The sequence below is a fragment of the Hypomesus nipponensis genome, chromosome 18 (assembly GCF_054491055.1).
Source record: "Hypomesus nipponensis isolate SF chromosome 18, ASM5449105v1, whole genome shotgun sequence".
NCBI lineage: Eukaryota > Metazoa > Chordata > Actinopteri > Osmeriformes > Osmeridae > Hypomesus > Hypomesus nipponensis.
In genome coordinates, this window is record NC_140378.1 from 12788384 (window position 1) to 12811412 (window position 23029).

At 46.6% G+C, this 23029-nt stretch overlaps 1 protein-coding gene across 2 annotated transcripts; it reads left to right on the top strand.

The window, feature by feature from the left end:
- Positions 1-293: 293 nt before the first annotated feature.
- Positions 294-22904, top strand: dnah12 (dynein, axonemal, heavy chain 12). 2 transcript variants are annotated; one of them, XM_084679842.1, is made up of 75 exons: positions 294-391; positions 585-796; positions 881-971; positions 1100-1126; positions 1217-1406; positions 1497-1566; positions 1682-1840; positions 1953-2148; positions 2340-2528; positions 2643-2796; positions 2966-3057; positions 3173-3351; positions 3468-3603; positions 3697-3822; positions 3908-4042; positions 4165-4358; positions 4500-4743; positions 4847-5032; positions 5174-5374; positions 5474-5668; positions 5752-5873; positions 5977-6112; positions 6313-6459; positions 6601-6720; positions 6814-6970; positions 7147-7319; positions 7459-7611; positions 7705-7944; positions 8101-8346; positions 8490-8609; positions 8687-8796; positions 8954-9137; positions 9258-9398; positions 9493-9576; positions 9666-9854; positions 9995-10114; positions 10212-10400; positions 10493-10644; positions 10724-10862; positions 10991-11157; positions 11276-11531; positions 11680-11979; positions 12107-12285; positions 12420-12612; positions 12786-12947; positions 13899-14093; positions 14338-14471; positions 14564-14726; positions 14854-14934; positions 15074-15250; positions 15369-15500; positions 15585-15674; positions 15762-15902; positions 16238-16479; positions 16571-16718; positions 16851-16996; positions 17157-17371; positions 17518-17710; positions 17820-18012; positions 18107-18279; positions 18409-18549; positions 18703-18861; positions 19057-19201; positions 19296-19446; positions 19633-19886; positions 20052-20192; positions 20278-20415; positions 20511-20744; positions 20886-21074; positions 21164-21267; positions 21548-21752; positions 21990-22127; positions 22230-22321; positions 22423-22490; positions 22602-22904. In XM_084679842.1, the coding sequence occupies exons 2-75, from the start codon at positions 597-599 to the stop codon at positions 22793-22795; spliced, it is 11919 nt and encodes a 3972-aa protein (XP_084535968.1). In that variant the 5' UTR covers positions 294-391; positions 585-596; the 3' UTR covers positions 22796-22904. The 2 variants fall into 2 exon arrangements, with proteins under 2 accessions (XP_084535968.1, XP_084535966.1); XM_084679840.1 differs by having other exon boundaries at positions 18107-18549.
- The last annotated feature ends 125 nt before the right edge of the window (positions 22905-23029 follow it).

Sequence of the window (23029 nt, forward strand, 5' to 3'; positions counted from 1 at the left end):
TTCATGGAATATTTATTCAAACAATTTAAATGTAATTGTAGAGTTTAAATGTGTTTACACTTGATTATGTGCCTGATTACTCATATCATGCCATACATACACTTACACACAGATATCCTAAAACTCTTTCCTTTTTATGTATTCTTTAACATGGATATAATGTAAAGTTGACATGATGTGTCAGTTACACTTCACATGCCTCTATTTAGTGTATTAATAAGTAATCAGATAACCCATCTGATGAATTAATGCTGTATGGCAAGTTGACCGTTTCTATAGCAACATAATTGTTTACCATCTCTCTCGCCATTCACTTTGGTGCTTTGTAAAATCCAGAAGTGAGAACTAACGCTACATGAGAGCGCAAATCAGTTTTAGCAACAAATAGGAGGTAGGTTTTGTTGCACTTATAGCAGCTTGTATGCATTTCACTTTCAAACAATTAACGCTAGTTTGTACTAATACTGTATGCCCGATTTCTCCTAGCCACTCGGTGCGTTTAAGTTACTGTATAGGCTAGCTACTAAAGTATTCTACCGTGCTGGCAAGCAGACCCAGTCTTATGTCTTTGACTACAACTGTAGTGTAGGTACGAGATGTCTACCTTCGCGGGGGTGTTGAAACCACCCCCAGGAGAAGGCTTGAAGAACTACCCTGTCCTGCCCCCCATCCCAAACACACCTGTCCAGGACGGCGCTATGGGGCTGAGTGGTGCGGAGGAGCGGATGACAGTACAGAGGAAACTCCTGCGCCACAGGAGAAGTAAAAAGCAGCAACAGCAGTTGCATAAGATAGTGTAAGTATATTAATTTTCAGCACTGCCTTCTGTATATGAACCTATTGTACTAATGCTACGGTGTATGTTATTTTACTGTTCAAGTGTTTCTAGTGCAATACAGGCCTACAAACGTGCAAAGGACATGACACCTACTAGGGCTCCCTTGTCACCCGAGCCTGAGTTTCCTCCTTCAGTAAGATTTTTTTTAAAATTTTCTGGTCCTCTTGAATGATTTTTAACTGACAACATGTTTTTTTTAAATCAATTACTCTCAATCTCGCTAGTAATATTCAACATGTGTGTTTCTTATTTATCTTGCAGATGAGCAGCAAAGATAGAAAACGAAGAGTAAGAATGTTTTTGGAACACAATATTTGCTCAGATGTCTTTTGAAATATTCCTTTCTTCATGGTTGCATCTTTGTGTTTTTATTTGCAGTTGAACTACATGTTCTTAAAGCAGTGTGTGGAGGGCAGTCCTATTGTGCCTATCCAGCAGCAGTGGCTGGATGCCATGTTGACCCGTGTTCCGTTGCAGCTTAGAGAGGGCCCTGGGAGAGATGAGCTGCTGCAGGAACTCTGCAGGGAGGTCAGCGACAACTTCCTCAGCGGAATGGTCAAACACACAGGTTCGCCAACAACCACTGTGTGCTTGTGAGATTGTGTGTGTTTGCATTTGGATTTGGATTTAAATCTGTCCTAATGTTTGGCCCCTTCAGTAAATTCTGTGCTGGAGAAGCCACAAATAAAGGGTACAGTAACAACAATACAGAGAAGTCCATCAGCAAAGTGAGTTTATTAATGATTCACAACCAGCATCTTCAAATCTATCATCATCATGCTGGTAATGCAAACATATTTTTTATTCTAGTTTATATGAAAATTCTCCCCATACTTTTTGCAGAGTTCTTGATTTTTCCAGACCATGGCAAGACAGTTTTGTTAGGAGTCGCAAGGACATCAAGGACAATTTGCACATTCTTCATCCAGTAATGCGCATCATTTTAGATATGGGATACATAACATTCTCCCACCTTCTCTTAGTGGACCTCTCTGACTGCAGGTAATGGATGCATTATTACATTATTAGTGTTAATAACACCAAATCTTTTTATACTTTCAATATTCCCTTACCTCATATGTGAAATACATTTTCCTCTTGCTTTAATATAAAGGTCCACAGGCCCTGTAGACTGTGAGAGTCTGAAGAATAAAGTGGCTGTTGAGTGTGAGAAAATAGAGGAGAGAATCAGGAACACCTGGTTCCCCAAAGTCATCCACCTGCTGACCAGTAAGGACACTCTACAGGGGGTCAGACCTGAGAAATTGGACTCCTTTTACAACTGTGTCTCTACTCTCATCTCCAACCAGGTAAGAGTAGTTTGTGATAATTTATTTCAAGATGATAGTTTGGTGTTATTTCAAGTATAATCAGTCTTATGATGATAGCTCATAGCCTAATAATAACAATAACAATTAGTTGAAGGTTAGTAATTCATGGTTGATAACTATGTTGTTGTTTTTTTACATATCTTTATTCTTTTTTGTCAATTTTTCCACAGCTGAGATCCTTGGTTGAGAGAAGTGTTGAAGAGTTTGTCAGCTTATTTGATCTTTGCAACCACCATCGTTTGCCTTTGTTTCGCATGGATCTAACATTTGATGATGAGAAGATGGAATTCTATCCCAGCTTCCAGGATCTTGAAGAGGCTGTTTTACAAATTCTTAAACAAATTACTCTCACCATGCAGGTCAGGATGGGAGAAAATACGATGGAATATTTTGCCAGTATGGTATCAGTTTCACCAATGAATGTGCTGTTGGGTGTAATCAACTCTAATGTTGCATCTGATATTTATCCATAGAAGGTGCAAACTGTCCAGTCATGGCTAGGTGAGGCTAACCAGTCTTTTGTGGATGCCAAATTGGCAGACCATGTCCTGGTATGGGCACAGACCACTGTAAGGACTGCTGTAAGGAAGAACCTAGAGGAACCTAATGAACACTTTCAGAGTTATGGTGAGGGGCTGACAGGAGACTGTTCTAAAAACCCATTTGGATAAAAATATGTTCTTGTCACAATAGGCTGTTTTACAGTGTTTCTCATTATTGAAACACTAAACTAACCGGAAACTAAAACTAAAACAGATCATATAATCCATGACACGTCTTCTTCATCTCTCCACAGTTAAAAACTATGACTGGTTGGTCAATGGAACAGCACAGGCCCAAGTGGAGAAGTTCATGAAGGAAAACCATTCTTTTGATGAATACACTAAGGTAACAGAGTGGAGTCAATTTGACTTTATTGCTGTGAATAACTTCATGCAACTAGTGTGATGATGTTTGAGTTTCAACTATCAGTAGTTGAACTTTCTATTTCTTTTCTTCTTAGCAAGTGGAGCAGTTCCGTGTTCTGTCCAAACAGATTGTAAGCCTTCCAACGATTGCCCACTTTGCCATGGTCCGCCTGGACTGTGAGGAGCTGAAGCAGGGACTGGCTAAGAAGGCCAAGACTTTTGCTGAAATCCTTGTGGAGCAACTAATCACTAGCCACCGCGAGCACAGTCTACAGTGAGCTGCATACAGTTGACACTTTGTATTTCCCTTGTCTAGCTGGTTCTTTGATGTGCTCGGGGTTGCAGAAAAAATGTTCGCCTCATTAAACGTTCCCTTTCTGTGCCTTAAAGGATCTGCCAAGAGTTTGAGACCATCAAAGAGAAAGCCCTCAAGGTTCCAGAGACCACCGAGGACATGACAGAGATGATAGCTTACATCAGTCACATTAAGACAAAGGGAATTCAGGAGCTTAATGCAAAAATAATGGTAAGTAGAAATCTCAAATTATTTAGAGATCTTAAACAATTTAAACCCAAATCAGTTATGAGTTTTTGTCTTTCCTTTTCTGTACCTCCACAGGAGACCCACCATAGACTTAACTACTTGTTGGACGTTCACATATTCGATCAAGAGGATCTGCAGCTAAACTCGACAGTTCTTCTCTGCCCATATAATATCGACCCAGTGTTTGAGCTCAATGATGAGGTGATGCCAATATACTTCCTACCCCTCAAAGTTGACATGAGGGTGCTGGAACAGCTCATATCCTAATTCTTTTTTTTCTCCCTAGGTGATGGACAAGGCCAAGCTAAAGGGAGAGCAAGAGCTGCTTGGTCGAAGGGAGAAGTTAATGCTGGAGCTTGATAAGTTGGGGAGAAGGATGGAGGAGTTCGCAGAGTGCTCTGAGTTAGACATGATGCAGCAGGTGCGCTTTCACTGCAATGCCTCTGCCAGACACTATCACACTGTCACCAAGGGAAGTGCCAGCTAACTGCCATGATGTTCAGTTGTATTATGCCTCATAGTTACTTTTTAAATTTTGAACAGTATGTAACAGATGTGAGAACAGTCCAGAAGCGTCTCCAGGACGCTGAGGAGGCTATAGTCTTCATCAACAAAGAAGAAAACTTGTACAAATGGGACCAAACATTTTATCCTGGAGTGGAGGTTATCAAGGAGAGCATCGAACCTTACCAGAAGCTGTTTGGACTGGTGCTGAAGTGGCAACGCACTGAGAAGAGGTTTGTGCTGCGGATATTGAATAGTTTTGTGAGTGGGTGAATACTGTCAGTAACCAGAATGTAACTTGTTTTTTCTCTCTTCAGAACAAGGTGAAATGAAATATTTCAACATATCTAACCCCTAATTTTGTTTGAATCCAGATGGATTGACGGCTCCTTCCTGGACTTGAATGGAGAGAGCATGGAAGTAGAGGTTGATGAGTTCTTCAGGGAGATCTTTAAGATGCTCAAGTTCTTCCAGCAGAAGCAGAAGAAAGCCGAACAGGAGAGAGACAAGATGGCAGGAGTGGCTAAGAAGAAGCCTGGCGAGGAGGCCGCAGGGAAACAGGAGAGCCCTACAGCACTCATCTGTTCCAGGGTTATGGAGCAAGTTAAGGACTTCAGGGTACATAACTATTAAATATCCATAAATAAAGTGAACATATCCAGTGTATACACAAAATCATGTCTGCTAATGCTAATCGTGCTGAATGTGCGTATGTCAACAGGAGCACATACCTATGGTGTCCATCCTGTGTAACCCAGGTGTCAGGTCTCGCCACTGGGAACAGATGTCTACAATTGTGGACTATGACCTCACTCCTGACTCCGGCACTACTCTACGGAAAGTGCTCAAACAGAACCTGGCCCCTTACTTGACGCAGTTTGAGGCCATCAGTGCTTCTGCCAGCAAGGTTAGGAAACTGTTTAAAAATACTCAGTTTGCGGAGCACTTTAAGAGATTGACACTTTATTTACTGTCTTTTTTCACTTTCTCTGTCTTTTTCTCTCTCATTTTCATCCCTCTGTCTTTTTTTTTTTTTTTATCTTTACAGGAGTTTTCCTTGGAGAAAGCCATGCAGACCATGGTGGAGATGTGGGAAGGAATCTCCTTCCACTACCACCCCTACAGAGAGTCTGGAGTCTCTATCCTCACAGCAGTGGATGAGATCCAGACCATGCTGGATGACCAGATTGTCAAGACCCAGACCATGAGGAGCTCACCTTTCATCAAGCCCTTCGAGAACGAGATCAAGGTGGGTTCATGTCGAAGCACAGTGAGGTCATGTGGTTAAATCAAGCTCCTATAGGCTTCCAGTTCAACGCCTCCTCCTCCCACCTTCCTTGCCTCTTAGTCGTGGGAGGAGCGTCTGATTCGCATCCAGGAGACCATAGATGAGTGGCTGAAGGTGCAGGCTCAGTGGCTCTATCTGGAGCCCATCTTCTCCTCTGAGGACATCATGCAGCAGATGCCCGAGGAGGGACGTCTCTTCCAGACTGTTGACAAGCTGTGGAAGGAGGTCATGAGGCACTGCGTCAAGGACCCCAAGGTAGGAAGAGGTTGTATCGGTGACCTCACTGCTGACCGGCCCCCACGATGCGTTAACTAACTGAACACGATTGGTTGCTGCAGGTCCTGCCTGCCACCTCTCTACCAGGCTTGCTTGAAAGACTGCAAGATTCCAACAACCTTCTGGACAAGATCTTGAAGGGACTCAATGCTTATCTGGAAAAGAAACGTCTCTTCTTCCCTCGGTATTTTTAATTTTGAAAACTTTGATACTAAGACCTTTTTTTTTTTTTTTTTTACTTGGCATGGCTCTAACATTGCAACACACTGCACTGCCCTCTACTCCAGGTTTTTCTTCCTGTCTAATGATGAGATGCTGGAGATCCTGTCTGAGACCAAGGATCCCCTGCGTGTGCAGCCCCACCTGAAGAAGTGCTTTGAAGGCATTGCCAAGCTGGACTTCCTTCCCAACCTGGACATTCAGGTAGACATTTCTGTCATCAAAAGAGTAGCATTTTTAGTGTTGAATAATAAATCCATGGCTTGGGATTTCCCTTCATGAGTTCACGTGTCACACACGTAATTGATGTGGAATGAGAACACAAGCGTTAAGTGAAAACAAATCACGTCCATGAACATACTTTTTCTCGACCCCTGTTATCCACCGTCCCTCCTACCATGCAGGCCATGTACAGCAGCGAGGGAGAGCGTGTGCAGCTCATCCAGCTGATCTCCACGTCCGAGGCCCGGGGCGCCGTGGAGAAGTGGCTGGTGCAGGTGGAGGATGTGATGCTGCGCAGTGTCAGGGATGTGGTGGCCCGCTCCAGAGTGGTGAGGACCTTCACCACCAACACGAGGACCTGTCGCCTACTACGCATCCTTAATAATAGCGCCATACTAAGGCACTTTTTCTGAGTGTGTGTCAACATTTTAGTCATTTCTAATTCATTCCTGAGAGGTTTTTCTGTGTAGGCCTATGGTGAGACGCCCCGTAAACAGTGGGTGAAGGAGTGGCCAGGCCAGGTGGTGCTTTGCACCTCCCAGATCTTCTGGACCTTGGAGGTTCATGAGGCCATCAGAGGAGGAAAGGAGGTGAGGGAGAGGAGAAGCCCACACTGTACAGTCCTTATGATCCTACAGAAACAAATTGCTCATACTGTGTGTGTGTGTGTTTGCTATATACAGGGGCTGAAGAATTACTATGAACAGCTGCAGTCTCAGCTTAAAGACATTGTGGAGCTGGTAAGAGGAAAACTTCCGAAGCAGACCCGCACCACGCTGGGGGCTTTGGTAACCATTGACGTGCATGCCAGAGATGTGGTCATGGACCTGATAGAGAAAGGTAGTGTTCCTCAGCAATCTTAAACCCACACCATACCCCAGGACCGCCCACATGGCCCAATGTTTCACCAATCACAAAATATTTTGACTGATGATTTAGTTACTCCTATGTTAATATATGTATTTGGTTATTGTTAGTTGATGCTGGTTGTTTTGTGATGCCTCCCTCCTCTGCAGGTGTGTCTCAGGATACAGACTTCCAGTGGTTGGCCCAGCTCAGGTACTATTGGCACAATGAGAATGTGCGTGTTCGCATCATTAACTGTGACGTCAAGTATGCCTATGAGTACCTGGGCAACTCCCCCAGGCTGGTTATCACACCACTGACGGACAGATGCTACCGCACCCTGGTAACTTCCTAGCAGGGAAAACAGACAATACTTAACACTGGTGACACACACACATGGGTTGAACGTTGATCTACTTCATGCCCCTCTTTCACATTTCTTTCCCTGTCTTCCCTGTCCTGTTCTTTTCCGTCTGTCTCAGATTGGGGCCTTCTACCTGAGCCTGGGGGGAGCCCCTGAGGGTCCGGCCGGAACAGGGAAAACTGAGACCACCAAAGACTTGGCCAAAGCTCTTGCTGTGCAGTGTGTGGTTTTCAACTGCTCTGATGGCCTGGACTACCTGGCTATGGGGAAGGTGAATGGAACTTCACTGTTCTCGGTACTATCGCAGGGTTTTGTTTACTCATGTTTAGTTGATAGGTTTCAATGTGCTGTACTCCTGTATCAGTTCTTCAAAGGCCTGGCTTCATCTGGAGCGTGGGCGTGCTTCGACGAGTTCAACCGGATTGAGCTGGAGGTGTTGTCCGTGGTGGCCCAACAGGTCCTGTGCATCCAAAGAGCCATTGAGTTGAAGATGGAGTACTTTGACTTTGAGGGAACCATGCTGAAGCTCAACCCCAACTGCTTTGTCTCCATCACCATGAACCCAGGATATGCTGGTCGATCAGAACTCCCTGACAACCTAAAGGTACTGTAGTCCCTACCTTTAAAACTGTTTTCTATTTCTTCATTGTGGGTTTCGGTTTTAAAGTTGGCATTTATAAAAATTTCTGTCAATGGGTCTATCAATGTAACATTGTAATCTTCACCTGATTTATTCTTTGTCTCTCGTCGATGACCCCAGGTGTTGTTTAGAACAGTAGCCATGATGGTGCCTAACTACGCGCTGATAGCAGAGATCTCCCTTTACTCCTATGGCTTCCTGAATGCCAAGCCCCTGTCAGTAAAGATAGTGATGACCTACAGGCTGTGCTCGGAGCAGCTCTCCTCCCAGTTCCACTATGACTACGGCATGAGGGCTGTCAAAGCTGTGCTGGTTGCAGCGGGAAACCTCAAGCTTAAGTTCCCCGATGAGAATGAAGATATACTGGTATGTACAGATAACTGGTATGTACAGATCAAGAACACCGCACATTCTGAGGCACTGTAAAAAAGCATAAATCTAACCCTAATCACACTAACTGATGTTGGTATATTGATGTGAATAATGACTTGCCCTTTACTTCCCTCCAGCTCCTAAGGTCCATCAAGGACGTGAATGAGCCCAAGTTCCTATCTCATGATATTCCGCTGTTCAATGGCATAACCAGTGATCTCTTTCCTGGCATCTCGCTCCCTGTGGCCGACTACAAGGTTAGACAAGGGCTTCTTTTTATGAACCTTCTTTTTACAGCAATAATGTGTCATCATCTTGCCATGTGTTTCTTCAGCTGTTTCTGGAGTGTGCTGAGGAGTGCAGTAAGATTCACAACGTCCAGCCAGTCCAGGTCTTCCTGGAGAAGATAATCCAGACCTATGAAATGATGATTGTCCGCCATGGGTAACTTATCGTTTACATCAATCCCCCTTGGATTCAGAAGTCTGATTCATATCATATTTCCATGTATTGAAACATATTCACAAACATCAGAGTGTTAAATGTGATATTGTGTTGGATTCCTGATGAGTGACCTTCGCCCTGTCTGTCTTGTATCCAGGTTCATGCTGGTGGGAGAGCCCTTTGCTGGGAAGACCAAAGTGCTGCATGTGCTGGCTGACACCCTGTGTCTGATGAATGACAAGGGCTATAATGAGGAGGAGAAAGTACACTTCCGGACAGTCAACCCCAAGTCTATAACCATGGGACAGCTCTTTGGCCAGTTTGACCCTGTCTCCCATGAGGTGGGGTTCTAAATCACCATCCTTTAGTCATCCCTACGAGAAGAACTGTTGAACCAAGGAACCAACTATACCCTGCATCTCCCTGTTGTGTGTCCTTGTGTGTGTGTGTGTGTGGTGCAGTGGGCTGACGGGATTGTGGCCAACACCTTTCGGGAGTTTGCCTCTGCGGAGTCCCCAGAGCGGAAGTGGGTGGTGTTTGACGGCCCTATAGACACACTGTGGATCGAGAGCATGAACACTGTGCTTGACGACAACAAAAAGGCAAGATTGTACTGTAACTCACACTAACATGAAACATGCTACAAGATAACAACCAGCCCACATACATTTACAATGTCTTTCTGTTCCTCCACAGCTGTGCTTGATGAGTGGAGAGATCATCCAGATGTCCAACCAGATGAGTCTCATATTTGAGGCTATGGACCTGTCTCAAGCTTCAGTAAGAAGACTAACCGCAGAGCACAAGAACAGTGTCAACCCCTTATAAAGAAGGAGAAGGCATGACAGTACATATCATCTACTTTCTAGCCAGCGACAGTGAGCAGGTGTGGGATGATCTACATGGAGCCTTCCCAGCTGGGCTGGCAGCCCCTGGTGACCTCCTGGATGAACACCCTCCCAGAGCCCCTGCAGGCCCACGACCACAGCTCCCTTCTGCTGGAGCTCTTTCACTGGCTGGTGCCCCCCTCCCTCCGAATTCTACGCAAACACTGCAGGGTAGGAGGACAGGAGGCCCTAGGACTAGTCCAGACATATATTTGCTGTCTGGCCCATTGTGGAATGTTAACGTTTTTACCTTGACCCTACTGTACCCTGCATAGACTGTGTAGTGAGTTCTGGTTGGTTGTGTCTTACAGGAAGTGGTTTCCACCAGTAACAGTAACGTAGTGGTATCCCTGACTCGTCTATTTGAGATGCTGCTGACAGAACCTGTGAAAGACGATGCCGGGAACAAAAACATACGTACCTGGATCATGGTAATGCTTTCAAAATATGCTTATGTACTATACCCCTGAATGTGTGCTCTTCATCCAGGTGTTTCTACCCTAATCCCTTTTGGTCTGTGTGTCGCAGGCGGCATTTGGCTTCTCCCTGGTGTGGTCTGTGGGGGGCAGCTGTGATGCAGACAGCAGGGAGAGGTTTGATGATTTCCTCAGGGAGATCCTTTCGGGAAAGTCACAGCAACACCCCATACCTGCATCTGTCTCAAAGTGGGAATGTCTTTTTGAGGAGAAGGGTCTGGTCTATGATTACTCCTATGAGGTATGATAATGTCACATTACTGTTTCTTGTTGCCTCTTTTGGGGGGTAAGCCAAGTTACAGTGGAAAAAAATTTGCTCCGTTACTCCTTTAGTTCAAAGGAAAAGGCAGATGGATCCACTGGAATGAGTCAATCAAGAACATCAATCTGGGGGATAAGAACACCAAAGTCCAGGACATCATTGTTCCCACCATAGATACGGTCCGCTACTCCTACCTCATGGACTGCTGCATAAACTATGGAGTGTAAGCATACATCAGCAGCATAGGGTTCACATACTGTAGGGTGCTGTACAGTGCGTGCTAGACTGTGCTCTCTATGCAGGCCTCTGCTGTTTGTGGGTCCTACCGGAACTGGGAAGTCTGTCTATGTGAAGGAGAAGCTGATGAACAACTTGGACAAGGACCGCTATCTGCCCTTCTTCATCAACTTCTCAGCTCGTACCAGTGGAAACCAGAGCCAGGTCAGCACTTAGCACCCGTCAAATGAACACTGCCTTCACCATTCCATTTCTGTATGGAAGGTTTGAAACATATGAAGGCCAAAGACAATACTAACCTAGTCTCTCTGAAATGATTCGTCTGTGTGTAGAACATCATCATGTCCAGGCTGGATAAGAGGAGGAAGGGGGTGTATGGCCCGCCCATGGGAAAGAAGTGTGTCATCTTTGTGGATGACATGAACATGCCGGCGCTGGAGCAGTTTGGGGCTCAGCCTCCTGTGGAGCTCCTTCGTCAGTACTTTGACCATGGCAACTGGTGAGGACTGGGGGCGGCGGAGACACCACAGCTAGATATGTTGTCAGTGAACCATGAAATGATGACAGGGATTGTTCCCGCCAGAATGTCCAAGTGTTCCTTGGTTGTTTCTTGACAGGTATGACTTGAAGGACACCACCAAGATCACTCTGGTGGACCTGCAGCTCATCTCTGCCATGGGACCTCCTGGTGGTGGAAGAAATGCAGTTACCCCTCGCTTCCTGCGTCACTTCAACATCTGCAGCATTAATGCCTTCAGTGACGATACCATGGTGTGCATCTTCTCCAACGTGGTGGCATTCTACCTGAGGAACAATGAGTTCCCTCCAGACTACTTCACTGTGGGTAACCAGATAGTTGCTGCCACCATGGAGGTGAGTCCTGAAGAGATGCAGGAAATACGTATTTTTAAAAGGATTCCATTGACTACAACTACAATGCTTGTTTTTTTTTGTTGATATAAGACTGAGTTCAGATATGAAGTTAGTCAACACATTCAATGATCATTCTACTTCCCTGCAGGTGTACAAGAAGGCCATGCAGAACCTGCTGCCCACACCAGCCAAGTCCCACTACACCTTCAACCTGCGGGACTTCTCCCGTGTGGTGCAGGGCTGCCTACTGCTCAAGAAGGAGTCTCTGGAGAACAAGCGCACCATGATCCGCCTCTTCGTACACGAGGTGTTCCGCGTCTACTACGACCGTCTGGTGGATAACAAGGACCGTGCTTGGCTCTACAAGCTCATGAACGACATTGTCAGAGACCACTTCAAAGAGAACTTCGAGCTGGTTTTCGAACACCTGAAGCAGGACAAAAAGGCTGTGCGTAAACATAAAGTGTATGAGATTTCGTGAGGATAGGTGAAGGAGTAAAGAATACGATCCACAATGCTTTGAATCTTCGAGAATGCTTTGCTCTTTGTTTACATCGTGTATTTTTCTTTTCAAGCTGTGCGAAGAAAATATGTGCAACCTCCTGTTCGGAGACTACATGAACCCTGACCTAGAGGATGAGGAACGGCTTTATGCTGAGGTGCCCTCCATGGAGATCTTTGGCCAGGTGGTGGAGCTCTGTCTGGACGAGTACAACCAGACGCACAAGAACCGCATGAACCTCGTCATCTTCCGGTAACGCTTCTCCCCCATGACAAGCTGCGGTCCGTCACACAAAGGGCATTATATAAATACAGGAAAACAATTTACTGTAGGTAAATAATCAGACGCAAAAACGAAGTATATTCCTACTGTATGTTTGTGTGCAGCTACGTCCTGGAGCACCTGTCGCGCATCAGCCGTGTGTTGAAGCAGCCGGGGGGCAACGCCCTGCTGGTGGGGGTGGGGGGCAGCGGGCGTCAGTCCATAACCCGTCTGGCCACATCTATGGCCAAGATGACCCTGTTCCAGCCCGAGATCTCCAAGAGCTATGGCATGAATGAATGGAGGGACGACCTCAAGGTCAAAGGAGGAGAATATTCCACTACTATTTTACATACGGGCATTTTTGAAAATGCACCTATACTATCTGTATAAATATGGTGTATGCCTGGTTCAGGCCTGCTTTATCACAGAGCTACATGTGTTTTTGGCTGATGTTTTGTTGATCCATCTCCCTCTGTCTTCTTCCATAGCTGCTCTTTAAGAATGCAGGGGTTAAAGGCCAGAAGACAGTGTTTCTGCTCACCGATGCTCAGATTAAAGAGGAAGCCTTCCTTGAGGATGTGGACAGTGTCCTGAACACAGGAGAAGTGCCCAACCTCTTTGCTGTAGATGAGAAACAGGAAATCATAGAGGTAAGGTTACCTACTGTAGGAATTTTCAGTCCTTATCAGAAGGTATTTGGTCAAGAGGAAACTCGGAGCGGAATATCTTTCTAAATCAAGGCAGCTTGATGATTTATTCAGCAAAGCAGCAGTGGTTACAGAAGAATGCAGAAAAATGCTAGAGACACATCTAAAATCCCACACATATTTAGTCAACATGAACAAGCTCCCCATCCCTCCTTACTCCACAATCTTCCAATACTGTCAACACAATTGCTCTGTGTTCAAATTTCCTATCTCTAATGTCAGCCTGACCTGTTCCCCATGTCTCTCCCTAGCTGGAGCGTAAGTTTGCACCCCAGCTGATTTCTCAGAGGAACAGACTATTTACCCTGGCCTCTCCTTTGAGGTTGTCCTGACAGTTCCTTTTCTTCCTTTCTACTATTATTTATTACAAAGGAATGCGTTATTCCCAAACTTGTGGCTCCACTCTTGTTCACTTATGGTCTGACCGTTTCTGCGTTGGTGCCGCACAGTCAGTGGCCTGCTCCGTTACTTATGGGGACTCTTACATGTTGGCCTATAGGTCGTGATGTCAATCAACTTTAGCCACGACACCTACCTACCTGCGAACCGCACCCCTTCCTCCCGGTTTACCTTGCTCTTTATGTTTGAGGAAAAATGACATCAACAGCTAAGTAGTCTTTGACGTGTTCTCTCTCTCTCTCCCTCCCCTGTCCCGTCCCCCATCCCGTCCCCCTCCCCTCTTTGACCTCCCCTCCATGTCCTCCCTGTCCTCCCTGTCCTGTCCTCCCTGTCCTGCCCTCCCTCCCTCCCTGTCCTGTCCTGTCCTGTCCTGTCCTGCCCTCCCTCCCTCCCTCCCTCCCTCCCTCCCTCCCTCCCTCCCTCCCTCCCTCCCTCCCTCCCTCCCTCCCTCCCTCCCTCCCTCCCTCCCTCCCCTCCCTGTCCTGTCCTCCCCAGGCGGTGCGGCCCATCGCCCAGGCTGGTAATAAGAGTGTGGAGTTCAGCCCTCTGGCTCTGTTTGCCTTCTTTGTGACGCGCTGCCGGGCAAACCTACACATCGTGGTGGCTTTCAGCCCCATAGGAGACGCATTCCGTAACCGGTTACGTCAGTTTCCTTCACTTATCAACTGCTGCACCATCGACTGGTTCCAGGTACACATGCAGGAACAATATACACTGCTTTCCGAAAAGCCAACCTACAACGAGGAAGCAATTATGCCTAGGGCATTCGTTTTCAATTGTAGCAACACATTTACCATGTAACACTTCTGTTTCGATGAAAGGATGAATAGAGGTTAAGCATATTGATTTACAGTATAAAAAAAGAAGAATCGTGATAATGTTCTTTACATCCCTCAATATCCATCTCTTAATCCTTCGGCTATGAATTGTCCAGCCTTGGCCAGAGGAGGCGCTGGAGCGCGTGGCCAACAAGTTCCTGGAGAGTCTGGAGATGAGTGAACGCGAGAGGCAGGAAGTTATGCCCATCTGCAAGACCTTTCACACCTCCGCCATCGAGCTTTCACACAAGTACACAAACTACACAACAGATTCTACTCTTTATGGTTCAGTCCTGTTACTGCTGGTGATATCGTGACACATAATTATGTTTCTAACGCTAGGTTCCTGTCTGAGCTGGGTCGGCATAACTATGTCACCCCCACCTCCTACCTGGAATTGATTGCTGCCTTTCGTCAACTCCTCACCAAGAAACGAGACACGGTCATGATGGCCAAGAGGAGGTACACCAACGGTCTTGACAAGCTGGCCTTCGCTGAGTCTCAGGTACAGGACACACCTCACTCTCATGAACACGTGTACAACACTGTTATTTTTTATCATTAGCTTACAGTACAGTCAACTTGTCAGTATGTAGTCATTCCATAGGCTCTGTGGATTTGTGTGTCTCTAGGTGGGTGCGATGAAGAAAGAGCTTGTGGATCTGCAGCCCAAGCTGGAGCAGGCCAAGATTGACAACACCAAGATGATGAAGGTGAAAGACACTCTCATGAAACACACACACCATGACATATTGTTTCTTTTGTCGCCGTCTCAAAGTGCCGGTGCAACCTTCAACGCTGCTCCTGACAAGGGCATGGCCTCAATGCAGCTTGGTGTGTGTCGTGTTTCAGGTGATAGAGGTGGAGTCGGTCCAGGTAGAGGCCAAGAGTAAGGTGGTGCGTGTGGATGAGGAGGCTGCTACTCTGAAGGCTAACGAGTCCCAGGCACTGAAGGACGAGTGTGAGAGTGACCTGGCGGAGGCCATCCCAGCCCTGGAGATGGCCCTCTCTGCCCTCAACACCCTGAAGGTACACATGGCTGCCTGATTTGACCCCCAGGGCAGTACCGCAGTGTACCAACACTCATACATGCAATGACATCAACATGTGTACCAGCTGTGTGAAGTGTAAATTAAACTCCTTCCAGCCCTCCGACGTCACCATTGTGAAGTCAATGAAGAACCCTCCATCTGGTGTGAAGCTGGTCATGGCTGCTGTGTGTGTGATGAAGGATTTAAAACCAGACAAGATTGCTGATCCTGCAGGGACCGGGCAGAAGGTGAGGCCCTGTCAGTTAAATGACAATAGCATGCAAACTGTCTATGTTTAACAATGTTTTTATTTATTTATTACAAACATGCAGATTCTTGACTACTGGGGTCCAAGCAAGAAACTTCTTGGAGACATGAATTTCCTCAGAGACCTGAAAGAATATGACAAAGACAACATTCCTGTAAGTTCATCCTGTCATCCAAGCTGTACCACCCATAGTGTGTGAACATATACATTTGAATGACCTCTCCTCTTTTTCCACTCTCAGGTGCCAGTGATGCTTAAGATCCGAAGTGAGTACATGACCAACCCGGACTTTGACCCCACCAAGGTGGCCAAGGCCTCCTCTGCAGCCGAAGGCTTGTGCAAGTGGATCACTGCCATGGAGGTGTACGACAGAATAGCCAAGGTGGAGTGACCGGAACATTCTCTCTTTTCAGGCAGCGCTGCTGTCTCTGCAACCTTCTCTTTTCCTATTCCACTCTTACGTTTACATTTATTCATTTAGCAGACGATTTTATCCAAAGCGACATCCAAGAGAGAGCTTTACAAAGTGCATAGGTCACTGATAATAACAACAAGATAGCCCCAAAACATTGCGAGTAGCCAAAACATGAAGCACATATTGAGAACAACCAAAATAAGTGCCACTTTTCACTCTCTCACTGTAACTCTACTGTCGATCTGCCCTCTTCCTGCCTCTCTCCTCTGACCCCTCGCTCCCTCCCCTCCTGTGTGATGCAGGTAGTTGCCCCTAAGAAGGCCAACCTGGCAGAGGCCCAGCAGTCCCTAGCCACCACCATGGCCCTGCTCAATGAGAAGAGAGCTGAGCTGAAGGAGGTGGAGGACCGCTTGGCCTCCCTGCAGAAGACCTTTGAGGATAAGACAGAGGAAAAGGCCCAGCTGGAGTTCCAGGTGGATCTGTGTGCCCGCAAGCTGGAGAGGGCTGAGAAACTCATTGGAGGTCTGGGAGGAGAAAAGACCAGGTGGGCTTTTGATGGTGGAGGCGATGATGATGAGAATGAAAGTGATTTGTCTGAAGGACTGACTCTCCTCCACATTGCTGTCCATATACAGGTGGTCTAAGGCAGCTGATGACTTACAGAACACCTATGACAACTTGACTGGTGACGTGCTCATCTCAGCTGGGGTCATTGCCTACCTCGGAGCCTTCACTGCAGGTTTCAGACAAAACTGTGCAAAGAAATGGACACAACTCTGCAAGGTATCATTTCTACATCTCTCTCAGTAATGGTTTCTGATCATCTGTGCAGTAGTGTGCATCCCTGGCACTTGTGCATCACTGGCACTTATTCTCCACACTTATCTCAAACATCTCTCTCTCCTATGCCATAAGACAAAGAATATTCCATCATCTGATGACTTCTCCTTGAGTAAGACCCTTGGAGACCCCATCAAGATCCGGGCTTGGAATATTGCTGGTTTGCCCACCGACAGCTTCTCCATCGACAATGGAGTGATTGTCAGCAACTCACGTCGATGGTGATTCCCTCTCTTTTCACAGTTGACATAATGACATTACTCAAAACACCCAGTCCTCACTCTCTCTCTCTCTACACTGTCTCTATCTCTCTCTTTATCACTCTTTCTGTCTCTTTTTTTCTGACTCTCTTTTTCTCTGTATCTCTCTCTCTTTCAACAGGCCCCTCATGATTGACCCCCAGGGTCAGGCCAACAAATGGGTGAAGAACTCAGAGAAGGACAACAACCTGAGTGTGATCAAGCTGACAGATGGGGACTACATGAGAACCCTGGAGAACTGCATCCAGTTTGGATCCCCTCTGCTGCTGGAAAACGTTGCCGAGGAGCTGGACCCTTCTCTGGAACCCCTGCTGCTCAAACAGATCTTCAAACAAGGTCAGGGTTAACAATTCACTCAAACGTTTCACTCAAACATTTATTGGATTGTCCCAAACAAGATGCACACTAATATTTGACATGGATTTAGGACTATTATAATTGTTTTGCCAATTGAAGTATAACGGATTTGTGTCTGACACAAGGGGGTATGGAATGTATTCGACTGGGGGAGAGTGTGATTGAGTATTCCCGAGACTTCCGATTCTACATCACCACTAAGCTGAGAAACCCCCACTACCTGCCGGAGCTGGCCACCAAAGTCTCCCTCCTCAACTTCATGATCACCCCGGAGGGGTTGGAGGACCAGCTACTTGGCATCGTGGTCGCTAAGGAGAGGTGGGTACACACAGACACAAACCTTTCTCTGTTTCTCCCTCCCTTTACTCTCAAGTGACCGTATAGTGAGCGTTGGTACTACCTCTTATCGTCATTTCCCTTTTCCCAGGCCCGAACTGGAAGAGGAGAGGAACGCCCTCATTCTGCAGTCTGCAGCCAACAAGAAACAGCTTAAAGAGATAGAGGATAAGATCTTAGAGACGCTGTCATCGTCGGAGGGAAACATCCTGGAAGACGAAAGTGCGATTCAGGTCTTGGACTCAGCCAAGATCATGTCCAACGAGATCTCCAAGAAACAGCAGGTGAGTTTGAGGTCTCTGCAGAGAGAGGAGGGAGACAGAGTGGATCTGGTGATTATTCTGCCAATCTAACCGCCTCTGACATTCCACCCCCCAGATAGCAGAGAAGACAGAGATCAAGATAGCAGAGTCCAGGGAGGGCTACAGAGCCATAGCCAAGCACTCATCCATTCTGTTCTTTAGTATTGCTGACTTGGCCAACATTGACCCCATGTACCAGTATTCTCTTGGCTGGTTTGTTAACCTCTACATGAACTCCATCCAGGACAGGTGGGACATGAACATTACTAGTGACAAAGGGCCAAGCTATTCTGGAGCCTATTTTTGCCTATTTTTGGAGCGTATTTTTACATTCAGGATGCTATGTGGTGGAATAATTGCATGTTGCTTGTGTTTCAGTAACAAGTCCAAGATACTGGAGAAGAGGCTGCGATACCTGATTGACCACTTCACCTACAACCTGTACTGTAACGTGTGTCGCTCCCTGTTTGAGAAGGACAAACTCCTCTTCTCCTTCATTCTCTGCTCCAACCTTCTTCTGTAAGTCTCTATTTACCATCGCAGAGGAGCCTTTGGTTCCCCCTAACTAATCTGTTTGTTTGATCTGTTTTAAAGCGGATTTATATACACGCGTAATCTGCATACATTCTATCCTCCACTGTTGTTAGATGGCTTGTCTATGATCTCCTGCAGAGCAAAGAAGGAGATAGAGTACTCTGACTTCATGTTCTTCCTGACTGGAGGAGTGGGCCTGCAGAACAACACACCCAACCCTGACCCCTCCTGGCTGCAGGACAAGAGCTGGGATGAGATCTGCAGGGCCAGCGACCTGCCCAACCTCCAGGGACTCAAGTAGGAGACCCAGCTACCGCTAGCCTGTAGTGTCACTTAGTACTAGAACTCTATGTATGACAAACACCCATCGGCCTGATGGCTAATATTGACCAATTCATAAATCTCAGTCATAATGGCCACGTACATTGTCATTGAGCTCTGTTTTTTACATTCCTCTATGTTAACCTCTAACGCTAACGATCATTTTGCAAGGGAGAGTTTCACGAAGAACCCAGAGATGTTCCTGACCATCTATGACAGCAAGGAGCCCTACAACACCCACCTGCCCAAACCTTGGTGTGAAACCCTTAATGACCTGCAGAAGATGATCATATACCGTGGCCTCAGGCCCGACAAGGTTAGAAAGAAGAGCCTTCTCGTCGTGGCAACTGTTCCACTATATACACCTGTGAATGAATGTTCATGTAGTACTTTACTACGTCATTTGTCAGATTGTACCAGCCATCAACAACTATGTGACTGACAAGCTGGGGAGGAAGTTTGTGGAGCCCCCTCCCTTTGACCTGAGTAAGAGCTACCTGGACTCCAACTCTACAATCCCACTGGTGTTCATACTGTCTCCAGGAGCTGACCCCATGGCCAGTGAGTGCTATCACGCTAAACCAACACACTGTAATCTTTTAGTATTGCCAGACGGCCCACATATATATATATATATATATATATATAAATTAACTTTTGACTGGTACTGTATGTATATAACCATAAATGCCATATATGGTTCATGAATGGTTTAGTCAAACAGATTTGTCCTCCTTTCTCATCCAGGCTTACTAAAGTTTGCCAATGACAAAAACATGGGCGGCTCAAAGTTCCAGGCCATCTCTCTGGGTCAGGGCCAGGGTCCCATCGCTGCTAAAATGATCCGTACGGCCATGAAGGAGGGCACATGGGTGTGCCTGCAGAACTGTCACCTGGCTGTCTCCTGGATGTCCACCCTGGAGAAGATCTGTGAGGACTTCAGCCCCGAAACCTGTCACCCAGAGTTCCGCCTGTGGCTCACCAGCTATCCCTCCCCCAAGGTAGGTCTCAGCACCTGGTAGGCCCAAGCCTGGTGAGACGCTGAGTCTGCAGTATAATCGCACAGCATCTTCTATAAGCAGCCCAGATATTGCAGTGATAACAGCTATGTGATTGTACATACAACACCATTAATGTGGCATCTGCCTCCCTCCCCCTATGGTCAGTTCCCCGTGATCATTCTGCAGAACGGTGTGAAGATGACCAACGAGCCTCCCACCGGCCTGAGACTGAACCTGCTGCAGTCCTACCTGACAGACCCAGTCTCTGACCCTGCCTTCTTCAGCAACTGTCCTGAAAAAGAGCTGGTGAGTGTGTAGGTCAAACACACACACACACACACACTAAAGTCACATACACACATGTCATGTTTAATTCTGGTGTTTTTCTCAGGTGTGGGAGAAGCTCTTGTATGGAGTGTGCTTCTTTCATGCTCTGGTTCAAGAAAGGAAGAAGTTTGGGCCCCTTGGCTGGAACATTCCGTATGGCTTCAATGAGTCAGATCTGCGCATCAGCATCAAACAGCTGCAGGTAATCGCACACACTCATCAACCATCCACACATCCATGTGCTCGTCCGTCGCAAGTTTCTCTCTCACCATCTCTCTCCCTCTTGGACTCCCACAGCTGTTTGTGAACGAGTATGATAGTGTGCCGTTTGAGGCCATCACTTACCTGACTGGGGAATGTAACTACGGGGGCCGGGTCACTGATGACTGGGACAGAAGACTGCTCATGACCACCCTGGCTGACTTCTACAACAAAGACATCATAGAAAATCCTCGCTACACCTTCTCCCCCAGCGGCAAATATTATGCCCCTCCCAAGTCCATATATGAGGACTATATAGAGTTCATCAAGGTAGGGACTTAAGAGGGGTTTTCAGTGATGCTGTTTTAGTCCAATACAGATTTTGTCTATAGTCTGTTCTATTTCTAGTCTATTCTGATACAATGAAGTATTAGATTCTACGACAGACTCTGGTTGTACGATGTCTTCTAGAACCTTCCTCTCACCCAGCACCCAGAGGTGTTTGGGATGCATGAGAATGTGGACATCTCAAAAGACCTGCAGCAGACCAAGTTGCTGTTTGACTCCCTGCTGCTCACTCAGGGAGGGGGCTCCAAGGGAGGGGCCAGCTCAGGAAGTGACAACACACTGTTCGAGATTGCTAATGACGTCCTCACGAAGGTGACCAGTTCTTGTCAAATATTGGGGTTTTGTCCATGTATTACATTTTTGTCATTTTTAAACTCACCCAGCTCCTTTTTTCCCTGTAGCTTCCAGCTAACTTTGACATTGAGGCAGCCTTAATGAAGTTCCCAGTGATGTATGAGGAGAGCATGAACACTGTGTTGGTGCAGGAGATGGAACGCTACAACACGTAAGATACAGCATAGAACTGAAAGTGAAAGAGATCAATGTATGGATCAACAAACCTCTAGGTTCAAATGAGTGTGAGTCAATCTTTTAAGCTTTAAATTATAGCTGCACTTTCTAGGCTAACAGGTTTACAACTGCCATGAAGGAATAGGTACATTTAACTTCTGCAATCAGGAACAAACACAGGATGTGCAAAAAAAAGTTTCTAAAGGTTTGAAAAAAGTTAGATTATGAAACTGTCTTCAGAAAGCCCACTAGTGTGGTTTTCCCCTCTTGCCCAGGTTATGTGTCACCATTCGTGTAAGCCTGCAGAACCTGCAGAAGGCCATCAAGGGTCTGGTGGTGATGGATGCTGAGCTGGAGGCCTTGTCTGGCAGTCTGATGGTGGGCAAGTTGCCAGAGAAGTGGGCCAAGCGCTCCTACCCCAGCCTCAAGCCCCTGGGTAGCTACATAACAGACTTTCTTACCAGGCTCAAATTCCTGCAGGTTAGTATATTTATATCGCATCCACTAATGACATAACATTAGCTAAGAATATTATTTATTTCACCCTCAATGTTGTTTTTCAGAGGGAGGTCAAATCCATGCTTGAATCATATTATACTTAAAACAAAAATGATATACGGATTCTATGGATTCCAGTGGAAAATAGTGACAACTGGTGCATCAGGTAGTGGTTCATCTCACTTTAATACCAGTGTCTTCTGATGTGTGTGCCTGTAGGACTGGTACAAGACCAACAAGCCAAATGTGTTCTGGCTGTCCGGCTTCTTCTTCATCCAGGCCTTCCTCACGGGGGCCATGCAGAACTATGCCAGGAAGTACTCCATTCCCATCGACCTGCTGGTCTTTAGCTACGAGGTCTGCTCACACAGTGCACGTGTATGATCCCTCAACAGCGGCCTGTGTCACCCATAGCTGACCTCTCCTGCCTCTGCACTGTTACTCTCTCCCCTCTGGAAGGTTCTACCCATCGAAACGTCCGACACAAGCCCTGAGGATGGTGTCTACATCCACGGTCTGTTCCTGGACGGAGCTCGCTGGGACCGACTGAAGTAGGTTAAAGCTCCATTTGATATGAACTTTTTTGGTATGAAGTTGTAGGAGTGCAGTGGAACGTTTTAGTCCCTGAGTCTGTTTTTGTGCCTGTCAACAGTGGAGTCCTCACTGAACAACACCCCAAAGTCCTGTTTGACTCTGTCCCCATCATCTGGATCAAACCCAGTAAGAACACGTGGAAACTGAACACGACCTGATGCACCCGTTGTCATTGTGTGATTTAGGAGTTTGTTCTGGTGTCATCATTCTCTATTTTCTCCCCCCCCCCCCCCACAGCTCAGAAGGATGGGACAGAGCAGTCCCAGAGCCTGTATGTGTGCCCACTGTATAAGACCAGTGAGAGGAAGGGCACCCTCTCAACCACAGGGCACTCCACCAACTTTGTCATCAGCATGATGCTGCCCACCAACAAACGCCTGCAGCACTGGATCAAGAGAGGAGTGGCCATGCTGTGTCAGCTGGATGACTGAAACTGAAAGTCACACTATTTCATACAAGCACTTTATGCCGTCCCACTTGGGATTCATGTCTTTTGGTGGATTCTTTATTCACAAATGAACCCTATTAAATACATTTTCAACCACCTCAAGTTGTGGCTTTGATGTTAAGAGTATCGTGTGTCATATGACGTCTGTGTGACATCCTCTGCCTCTTGGCCATAGAGAGGACAGTGTGTCACTGTGTGTCACTGTCTGTCAGTTAAA